Here is a 12,300-nt window from a genome sequence, read left to right as displayed (position 1 = left end):
ATTCCCTCTTAAAAGGCCGGTAACGCACCTGCAGCTCTTCTGATGCTGCGAGTGTCCATGGGCGACGGAAGTTGCTTTCCATCAGGTGACCCGTTTGCTCGTTTGCCCCCTTATTTCATAAAAAAAAACAAAAAAAAACCGCTAAACCGATTTTGCTGAAATTTGTTATGGAGATACTTTGAGTCCCGGGACAGCCCGCATAGGATATATTTATCTCGAAAAAATGTACGGTTCCCATGCTATAAACAAGTTTTGGTGCAACGGAGTTGCGGGCGTCATCTAGTTACAATATAATTTTTATTGTATTTTTATATCTGGCGAAGAAACGTTAATTATGGATAAATAGTTTATTCCCACCACCACTGGATGCGCTACGGTTTATTTCATCTAAAAATATGAAACATTTATTACATTATATTTATTCTTATCTATGGATATGCATATTGTAACAAATAAAACGGTCAATAAATAATGTTTTATTAAACCTACTCATAGCCACTCCACACTATGAAAGGATATCTCACGCCGTTCTAACGAGATTAATATTAATTTTATTATTTTTATTCTCTACCATTACCGAGCCATCTACAATATGTTACGGCAATAAATTCAACAAGATTTTATTATAATAATATACTTAATGGAGAATGTAATAAAATGCGGCTACGCTTTATCACCAAGACTTATCTTATGATCTATATATATAAAAATGGATTTTCAATTGTGTTAGTACCGCTAAAACTCGAAAGCGACTGAATGGATTGGGCTTAAAATATTCGTAGAAGTCCAGGGAAGGTTTTAAAGGGATACAAAGTTCACGAGGACAGCTAGTATATTATAGTTATACTAACTATTGCACTCGACTTGCTTGTATATTATTAATTAAAGTGTTCATCCATTCCACAGCAGCTATAATTATTAAAATGTCTTTTTATATAAAAATTCTCGCATCACAATGTTAGTTACCGTACTCCTCCGAAAAGGCTTTACTGATTTTACCAAATTTTATATGCATATTTAGTAGGTTTGAGAATCGGCTATTGGCTGCTTTTTATATTGTTAAGTGCATGTATTGAATGAATGATAGTAAATTATCACAACTCGAGAGTCTAGACTGACGGCGACCATTGTTTGTACGACGGGATAGCGATGGACGTTGCCATGGTGCCATACTTATTTAGTCGCTTCAATAAAATAATATCCAGGGCGAAATACTTTAGATGGCAAAACAACGTTTGCCGGGACAGCTAGTATCATTATAATAATATTATAATTTGTATTATCACCCAATTGGAATATTATTTGCAGTAAGGTTGATTCCTTTTACTTTTGGTTTAGTATATGTAACTAATAACTATAATCATAGTCCCAAAATACTCTCAACATAATATTCTCTCTGATCTACTTCAAAATTCAAAGTAAACAGAAAATCCTAGCCTGAGAAGCGAAGTGGAAATATTAGGCGACTGTATCACACATAAATCGAACAAATCCGTATACGCCGAACTAACAGTATACAAGCCATTCATCACTAATCCAAAACTTAACATCCATAATTTAAGCGAGCAGCCAATGCGAAATCCCGCTGGAAATAATATTCAGCCGGCTGAAAATTCTGATGCATTCCGTATCGTGAACGCCACGAAGGATTTAATTCCCTTGACTGTTGCGAATCGGCGCGGCGCATGTTTTTTCATTAAAACGCATTCAATACGACGACGTGGCTTTGAAAAAGCGGACCCTTTCAAAAAATATTTTCCTGACATTCCTCTCCACTCCGCTGTTCTATTCAAAGCTTAAAACATAACGTTATTGACAGTTTTGTGGCTATACAGAGTTAATATTTTTGCTTATGAAAGCGAACTAATATCATAATGGATTCATGTTGCCGTGTGCGGTGTTTTTTATTTTGCAACAAATAAAAGCGGCTTTTCAAATACGTGGGACGCTGCGTAATAAAATGTTGCGATAAAATATGGAGTGTCCCTTAGTAAGCTGTCCTCATAGCACAAATTGACACCATTACTGATTAATGTACATATTACTAATGCAAGGTATGTCGTGTCATAGCTCTTAAGATACGTGTGATGTATCCGACTAATATAGTGTGTGTTAATGATTAACACTTAATTATTATTTACTTACTTGACCTAAGATAAAACCATTAAATACGAGTGTTAGGTAATGGCACGTAATGGAGGTCAAAAGAGGCAAATAGTTACTTAGAAATGATAAGTGACAAATACCGCTCTTCAGTTTATTTCTAGGTTAGCAGATAATATTACATTTCGAAAGTAAGAAGTTCATTAGGTTTTTTTTATTCCTTAAAAAATAATATTCTAAGTAACTATTCTATCATAATATTAGTATTATTTATTGTACCCCAGCTGGAATAATAACATTTTCCACATAGTATAAATGATCTGCTTATTTCTGTCGAAATGAAATGCTATTAGAATGATCTTCAAATACAGTAGGCCGATTTCACTGCAAAGACACTAGCGACCACAAATACGATTCTAATTACTGGTGAATTGCTCTATCAAACAAGAATTGAGCATTCCAATTGGATGTTTCAAATGCTTGCATGTCGAATTTCGTCCTGACTGAAAATATGAAAAGGGATATAAATACGACCATGTAACTTTTTTGCATTGAGTTTAAAATAAAAGTAAAGACAAAAATAGTATTCAAACTGTGTCACTAATTGCAATGCAATTTTTAAATTTTTTTCATGTTTCGGATTTCAGGTAAAATGGGTTATGAAGGGGATAAAATTTTACTATGAAACTAATATTACCTAATCTTATCCCAATGCTGAAGAACACAGTCATATTTTTTTCAAGATTTTTTACGCTGTTTCTAAAGACAGAACATTGAAGCATAGTACGCCTTCAAGAGCCACACAGTACGCTCTTTTTTAAATTACTTACTGTAATTTCACCAATTTACAAAGAAGCTAATAATATAATCATTAATCATATTATAATGCCACTCTTGTTATTAATATTGTTCTGCTGAAACATTAAATTTATCAAGCTTTCTATATTGCACTCAGACAGACAAATTCTCTGTAATAACTCCGTATGATCTCCAAATTGCACAAAATATTTTAATTTTCTGTGCAAATCTGCTTTCTGGGTCATGCTGCTTCTACCACGGATCGGAGAACACAGAGCTTATTATATTGGGACACAATGTTAATTACCATCATCTTTATGTGACAGGCGGCGAGTCGCATTAGCGGCCCGCGCAGTATAACGAGCGGCTCGCGTGATTTCACACCACTCCGCGCTTATTTATATCAAGTAGCGACGACCACATTTCGGTGTTACGGCACTATCAAACTACCATTATAAGATATGAAATGCTTTAAGGACGTTGTATAATGAATGTAAACTGTAGCTCAAAATAGCTTTTGTACTTTGGTCACGACTGAACTTGCGTGATATTTTGCGTCCATTTCTACATACATTGAAATATTTTAAGATGTTCCTAATTTAGTGTAAATAAGTGACAGCTTATAGCATTTTTTTTCTGAAGGCAGGTCATTGTAGTCCTGACGTCACTGCGACCCTTGAGAATCTATAGCATCTTCATCAGGCTTACAGCATCATACTGAGGTTTTTATATGACGAAGAAATCCCAGAAAAACTATTACAAAACATAACACTATCCTCGCGTTCCATTCAGCGTTAAAAACGATTAAAACGCTCAAAATGCCTCCTATTTTGAGCGTTTTGGTCGTTTCTAACGCTAAATGGAACGTGGGGAATATAAATTACGCAAATTTGAGATAAGCGTATTAATAATTTTACGCCTCCGTGATCTAGTGGTACAGAGCGCGGCTCTTGACTCGGAGGTCGTGGGTTCGATTCCCGCGTTCGAAACATGTTATTTCCAAGTTTGGTTAGGATAATGCAGGCTGATCACCTGATTGTCTGACAAGTAAGATGATCCATGCGTCGGATGGGCATGTAAAAAGTCGATCCTGCGCCTGATCTCTCGCCGGTCGTGTCGGTCTGCCGTCCCACTGGGTTATGAGAGTAAAGGAATAGAGAGTGCTCTTGTGTACTGCGCACACACTTGGGCACTATAAAATTACTCCCGCGTAGCTGGTCTGGTTTCAATGAAACCGGCCACCGTCACCGAAACCGGTGTGGGAGCTTTTATTATTAATAATTTTATATGCAATCACTGTGAATGTGGAAGAAGGTCGTCATATATATTTCGGTTTTCATTTTATTTGATTTTAGTAACAAGAGCAATCGCGCTTGCATTTTAAAAAGTCCATGAAGGATTTATGAATGCAGTTCCAATTTGACGAGACGGATGTTTGGTAATAAAAAATCGGATACAATACGTGCTCTAGTTCAATATAGGACGCACCAACTGATTTGTAATGAAAAATTACTCTTTCCAACTTACAAATTATTTTGTATCCAGTATTGCTTATTTGTTTTTTTTATCAAGCTCAATTTTTAGTAGAACTTAATGATATATTTGAAGTTAAAATATTATGTAGATGTTAGTTTAATTTTATACTATTTGCATTGATTTCAACGATTGCGTTGTTCACTATGAATGTTATTTAATAGCTAGTAGACATTAGGCCAAACCTACGCGACCAAGTGCCTGCGAAGCGGAAGCATCAAGTTGTAAAATGTGTGTTTTGTAACTAGACTTCTTTTTTTAAACCATTTGACAACTTGACGCTCCCGCTTCGCAGTCGCTTGGTCGCGTAGGTTTGTCCTAAGCTTTAATGTGTTGAGTAATTTTACCATACCATTACAGGATTTTGTGAGGCTTACGTATGAAACAGTCAGTCAAAGCGTTAAACCTAAATTGACTGTACAAAAGTAAATATTTGTTTATTTGTATTCTACACGTAGCCAAACTGTTCATCCGATTTCTATAAAACTTTGTCAACACAGGCTAGCTAAACAATACCAGAAAATTACTATAAAGCTCGCAAACAAATCAAATGTTAGTGTAACAAAAAGTCGAGTCTAAATGGAAAACTTTTACGAATTTCACATTGAACATTTTAATTGCTTACAATATTTTGAAATAAATTGAAAAGATATGAAAGCATATTTTATATTTATTTCCAAATATAAAAAACTATACGGGGTTACTATTCTGGTAATTTTTACTTAAATGGTGCTTCCTCTTGTAATGTAACGTTATAGATTTTTTTTGAGCATTACATTACAAATATACCTCCCTGACCGACGAGCATTCACGTGTAATCGCGTCCGGAATCTGGATTGCCGACGTGATAGGAGGTAATGTAAGTAACATTAAAGATTCGACTTTGAGCATTACATTACAATACTACCTCCCTGACTGACGAGCATTCGCGTATAATGTAACATTCGACTTTGAGTATTCCATAGCTACTCGTAGTTGATGTTACAATTAAGTTGTATCGAGCTATTACACACTGTATCATTATAAGATGCGCATTGTAATGCTCGGCTCTCCTCTCTCACTGATGTAATGCTCGACTTTGTAACGAATTCCCGGGTGAGGGAGCACCTTTAAATGTTTTAGTGTTCCGTATCCAAAGGGTAAAAACGGACCTTATTTCTAAGATTTCGCTGTATGTCCGTCCGTCCCCTGGCTGCATCTCAGGAGCCACGATACCTAGACAGTAAAAATTATTAAATATAAAATAACAAGTGTACTTTAAAAATATTAAACTCCTGTTCCCTTGTTTCAGATAACAATGAAACGTAATAAAGTTAGAGATGTTCGAGCGGCGAGTATAATCTAAGTGCAGACGTCGTTTCAAAAATGCAATTGGGAATTCTAAAGTAAGGAATATGTAGTCAACGGAAACTGTTTCAAATGTGGGAGCCGAGCATCGCGTCGTAGACAATGCATAGTCTCCTCGGGACGGCTATATCATCGGCACTACTGCAAATACTCCTATGCATATCAGGTAATTGAGAAGTCGATTGTCATAGATTTATCCCGAAACGAGATGAAACAATGTGGTTTTTAATTAGCCACTTACAATTTAACTATTAACTACAAAAAATATGCAGTGTGCATCTGGGTACAGACCGCAAAGCGACGCGTAGATGCATTTCTCAATTTATATGGATTTGACAGTTTTGCAAAACATCTCACGCAATCGAAATCTGTCAATTCAGTACAAATTTAGAAATGCATCTACGCGTCGCGTTGCGGTCTGCATCGACCCTTAAGCTTGAGATGCTGCGCCATAGCAAATTAACCAGTGCGGCCATCACGCTTTTTAACATTTGAATTTTTGTAATATGGCGTTTATGGATCTTTAAGTCCCGTGGTTTCATGTCAATGTGAACAGACCCGGCTACGCCCGGCTTACGCACCTACTCGTGGTGCCGCAAGCGAGTCGTCGCGTCGCATCTCGTTTCTGTGTAAACTGACCCCTATGTTCTTTACAACATTTTATATAGTCTTATAATATCTAAATGAAAGTTTTTTATTAGCGGGAAGGTAATATGTGTAAACATTGTAAATGTATTAAAAATTTTGATGATAACTTTAGTTTCTTCAAAAACAAACTCTGTTTTGTATCATCTAAATTTTGTTGTATAACTCAATATTATGGTTTATATTAATAGCCCATAGATCATACGATAGCCGCGGAGAATTAATATCGACATAATTAAGACTGAGTTCAAAATTAAGTGTTATTTGAAGCCCATTATTTTACAAATCCATAGTAATTAGTAACTTTCAAGTTTGGATGTCGATGAATGTTCAACGTCTCGTTGATAATCTCTTAGTTGTTATGCAATAATAACATCAGAAGTATAATAAATAAATAAAGTATCCATACATATACACTTATAATAGTATGTCTGTTACCTCTTCACGCTAAAACTACTAAATCGATTTTGATAAAATTTGGTATGCAGGAACTTTGAGTCCCGGGTAAGAACATAGTTTATATTAGTTGCTGGCGTCATCTACTAATAAAAAAGGGTTATATACAAAAGTATATAACCCTTAATGCCACAAAATAGGTAAAATATTAATAAAATATCAAGTGTTACTCAAAGGTCAAAATGAGACCTTGTTATTACTGATTGGCTGTCTATCTGTTTTTCATCAGTGCATCTCACATAATACGTAGCTAAAAATATTTATAAATTATTTCGTAATTCGAAAGCTGGAATAATTGCGATAAAGTTCCAGTCAACATTTCCACCTACGAGTACATCGTTTGATATTAACAAAACCGTTCCAGTTGAACACTTCTAAATACGTAGCTTGGTAACAGCTAATACACCAGTATATTATGCAGCATATTTTATTGGCCGAGGTCGGGGTTCGAGGCTGGCTGAGGCGCGGAGACACCCTGACAGGAAGCAGCTGGGCGCTCGCGTGATGTTTGCCAATTTATCACTAAACTAATTATACGGAACTAGTGTGTACCGTTCGTAGACGTACGTTATCGCCTATATGTTATAATTGACTTATGTTTTCTTGCGCGATCTTTTTTCTCAATAGCTCTTGACGTCCAAATTTACTAAGTCGATGTGCCTCTGTATCTGTTTTTTTTTTTTTTTTTTTTATCTTCCAAAAAAGTAACACAATAAAAAAAAATTCCTTGCAATACGAAAATGGTTGTAAAAGAATAAACATAAACATGTTTTTAAACAAATAGGGATTATATCTCAGGTGAACACATGCATAAACATAGAAAACAAATTGCATAAAAGTAAACTAGAGTCACACGAGGCGCCACAAATTGTGTTTTCAATGCGTCCGGAGCGCAGGTGTAACCTTAAGCTGGGGCGGGCGGGCCAGGGCGGGCGGCGGGCAAGGGCGGGCGGGCAAAATCCGACTGCGACTTTAATTTAACTTTGCTAAACTGTTGTTCTTAAATTTATAGTTCCAAAAATTATAATACGTCTGAATTGAACGCGTTTGAATTACTCTCGCTGCGAAGTTTACTTTGTCGGCTTTTTTATTGGGTCTTGTTTTGTGGTTTTGTTGCTGCGTGCAAATATATTTAAAATATATTTAGTAATTTACATTATTTGTTTCCTTTAATATGTATTAAAATAAAGAGATAATAATATAAACAGATCCTTAAACAGTTTTGTTAAGTTATTTACAAAATGTTTATTAATTATTACCATACCTATATACTAGTATATACTATTTGAGGAAAGTGGAAACCAATACCAATTCATATGAAACCGCGAGTAAATAAGTCAATTAATTTTGGAATAAACGTGTTTACCCGATATTTGGTAACAAAAATCACATAACTCCATTGAAATAAAACACCGCGCACAAATTGAATTCGCTCATAGTACGAAGCGAATTGTATTAAAGCGATCACTATAACAGATATTCGGGGACACGGGTGCAATGGGACATTTGCATAGGTAGGAGTTCGCCGCCGCTGCGGTTTGAATACAAAATGCCCCCGAAATATTGCTTCATAAGCGACAAACCATATTTTGTAGTATTTCAATTCGAATAAGTTCAAATTGAATCTATTTCTTGTTGTAACTATAAAGATGTATACCGTGTCTTGTTTTCAACAGACCTTTTTTTGTTGAAAATTTTAATTTTTCATATTATAAGAGGTATAGTACAGGTAGGTACAGGTTATAAAAATAGAAATCTAACACTCGATAATCGATAGTAGACATAATGCATTTACATGATCTTTAAGATAAGAATATCAAATTAAGATTGCTTTAGAATATACTTACAATTTTTACCATACAAAAATTATAAAAATAATAATGCTACGTTCCCAATTTAACGCCAATTAAACAATACGGTATCTTGAACGTTGCGTTTCCGATATATCCATACCGCGTCGTCAAAAGAACTTAATTAAATTGTGTGTACGGGGAAAACTGAAGCATCTGAAATAATTAACATCCCTGCTTTTGTCGGAGGCGGCAGGCGGCAGGCGCGGCGGGAGCGGCTGCATACGCCCGCGCCGGCAAAGAACGCCCGATGCACCGTGAAATTGCCTATTTTCCACGTGATTCTATTTATTTATTTCATACATCGATGACACTCGCATTCGCAGTACGGTTCGGCGCATCAGAAAATCGTCGACTTCGCTTCGACTTTCCCCACAAAGGGTATTAATATGCACCTCGACGCACAAAATGCAGCTCGAAACCTAATTGAATCACATTTAATTTCTGAGCATCCGTGGACTCGCAATGAATTTTAAATGAGAATTAAAAGTTCGATATGACCAGGTGTACTATATTTAGTTTAATAATGAACTTTTTGTTGCGAGCTTAGAGTCCGTTTTTGATTGGGTCGGGGTCGCGAGATATATCGTTTGCCGCACACGAAACGGAAGCTGATTCATTTCCGATGCATGCTCCGAGTTCTTTGTAGAGTTCGTCGGTTTTAGACTGCTTACGTTTTCAACGTTTAATATCTATATCAATCTTGAAAATATTGTGGTTTCCTTTCGTCGTCTGATATTTCATCTTGTAAATATTTTCTTCCTTGTGAATTTACTTTAGTTATAGATATTGCGGGGACTACCTTGATCTAAGTAACTATATTTTAAATATTAAGTATCAGGCTATATTATTGCGGCCGCATGTGGCCGCTTGGGAGTTTGAAGCATTTTAAAATGTAGGCCTATTTACGAAACATATTAATTATTTAAGTGGCTATGATATAGGCGCTTGAGTCTTCACACATTTTAAAAGCTATTCAATACTAGTCGATAAAGCAACTTCGTTACCCAGAAATTCGTTAATCGCGCGGGAACCGTAGGTTTGACGTGGGAGAGCCATGCTTCGGCACGAATGGGCCGGATCGACCGGAGAGATACCACGTCCTCACAGAAAACCGGCGTGAAACAGCGCTTCCGCTGTGTTTCGCCGAGTAAGTGAGTTTACCGGAGGCCCAATCCCCTACCCTTTTCCTTTCCCTACCCTCCCCTATTTCCTCCCGTACCCTCCCCTATTCCCTTCCCTACCCTCCCCTATTACCCCTTAGAAGGCCGGCAACGCACCTGCAGCTCTTCTGATGCTGCGAGTGTCCATGGGCGACGGAAGTTGCTTTCCATCAGGTGACCCGTTTGCTCGTTTGCCCCCTTATTTCATAAAAAAAAAAAAAAAAAGGTTCTTTCTCGGATAAAAAGTTTAAGTAGACTCGATGTATCAAACCAAATTTCATCAAAATCAGTTTAAGCGTGAACAGGTATCAGACAGATATATTATACCTACCTCTACACTTTCTCATTATGATAAAAGTAAAGATATTCAATGAACTAAAAACCATTTATGCCGTCTAGAGCGACACAGGCTGATACTGATTAATCGAAAACATCGGAACAACATTCATCATAATATTATTTTAAAAGACAAGGAAATACTCGTAGTACACAATAGATATTAACGTTGTGTATTGTCGTAGAGCATTAGATAAAACGTTCCCAATAGAGGCTCAAGTTTGCCGTCTTACGGACTCAGTTGAGAGTTAAGACTACAAAATAGACGCTGACTGGCGTTTCCCTGGCGGGCACTTCTCTCCGTCACGTAGCAATCGCGTCTGCAAAATGCAACAATGCATAAGAATTCAATCTTATGTTTGTTTTCGAGCACTCGCAACACTAGGAAATGCAAAATACGACGTTGAACGTCTGCAATCTTTCGCTAAGTGGAGTAAATAGTTTTTGTGTTCCGATTTATTGCGGCCACGTTTTAAAACTAGAGCCTGGGGTGTTCGGTCGGTCTGCGCCTCAGGTGGTGTTTTCGACGGTAAAGTTCCCGTAAGCCGCATCGAGCAGCTCGGTAATAACGCCGGCTAATCTCGTTTTATGTTAACTCCTCTATTAAGCAAAAAGAAGTACTCGCACGCTCGAGCTTTATGAAAAAGGGCCGTTCGGAATTATTCCAATCGAAAAATAAATCCGCACAAAAAGTACCACTCGACACATATTAAATGAAATAAACGCTAACGAATTCCGCGAGGCAAAAGTTTGTCGAGTAGCATTAAAAGATTAAAAGTCGACGGTTCGGGCTGTATCGAATCGAAACTGGAAACGATCTCTGGAGTACTGCGACATATATTTGCGATGCAGGCGGCGCGTCGCGGCGAACTTCGCTCGGCGAATGCAAAAATTTAAATTAAAAACATAAATCAGGCGTGTATCGAGTAACTTCCGAGAATGGTATACATTTCGACTGCATGCTTGGGATATGTACCCGTAAACTATTGATTGATTTTTAATCGACATTTCGTTTAACCAACGTGAATCCAAAATTTTCATTTGCATTTTTTAAAGTATTAATCGGGTTAATCATACTGGTAACGATAATAATTTGTGTTTTGTAGAAAAAAAGGTGTGTAATCAATTATAAGTATATTCTCAAGTACAGTAGTTTTCTCAAGGCTTGAGAATACTTTGATGGGTTCTGAGAAACTTTGCCAAATACATCTAAGGAATTAAATTCGGGATTCGTTTGATTACATGACATTTTAATTATCCATATAATAACGAAATCATCGTGTAGTAAAACAACTTACAAATAATGAGGGACAAAAATTTCATAAAGGGATTTTTGAATTAATTGCTCTGCAATATTATGAGTATCATAATCTTATAATCTTAATTAAGAGAACTTCAGAAGCTCAAATTAGAAATTTTAATCCCGCGAGAATCCGTCTCTCGCGACGGGCCGACTCTCAACTTGAAATGTTTACTTTTTTCGAGGTGAAATTACTTATTTTTAAACTTTTGTTCGCCACTAAGCCAAAACATTTGCGATTTCGCATGGTGTAATTAAGAAACAAAGTTATTTAAGCAAATTTTAATTTAAGAAAATCTTCACTTGATTTCTAGATTTTTTCATATTTTTTCAGAATTATAAATAGCAAAATATCAGTTAATATTTTATGCCGGGAATAACCCATAATATCAAAAGCATCTAGTTTTTTAATTACCTACTCAAGACTTTATTGATCCTGTTAATATCTAGATTCTAAATAATCGTATCTCTTATAACGATAATAAAATAGAATAAAATGTTTACATAAGATTTATTATGATATTGCTTATATTTTGTTTTGAAATGTGTACATGCATTTCGTTTGTATTCTACAGTTTAATATAAAAGCAACAGAACTTGGCTCCAGTACCAAGAGCCCGCAGCGGAATTAAATATTTATTGTTACTGATATTTACTATTTTATTTGCCGATATTTATTGTCTTATAAAAATTTCAGAACAAAATATTATTGCAATCAATGTTGTTAATATCGATTTTTCAAAAGAAACATAAGTGTTTTAGTAGTACT

At 36.0% G+C, this 12,300-nt stretch overlaps 1 protein-coding gene across 1 annotated transcript in view; it reads left to right on the top strand.

The window, feature by feature from the left end:
• Positions 1-12,300, top strand: part of LOC121728917 (carbonic anhydrase-related protein 10) — a 52,792-nt gene that overhangs the window by 7,423 nt on the left and 33,069 nt on the right. Inside the window, exon 2 of the mRNA XM_042117247.1 lies at positions 5,726-5,947. Coding sequence (XP_041973181.1) covers positions 5,884-5,947 — 64 coding nt within the window. The 5' untranslated portion in view covers positions 5,726-5,883. The remainder of the gene's footprint in view (positions 1-5,725; positions 5,948-12,300) is intronic.

Source organism: Aricia agestis, chromosome 7, assembly GCF_905147365.1.
Source record: "Aricia agestis chromosome 7, ilAriAges1.1, whole genome shotgun sequence".
Classification (NCBI taxonomy): domain Eukaryota; kingdom Metazoa; phylum Arthropoda; class Insecta; order Lepidoptera; family Lycaenidae; genus Aricia; species Aricia agestis.
The sequence above is the reverse complement of the archived record's forward strand: the minus strand, read 5'-3'. Positions and strand labels throughout refer to the sequence as shown.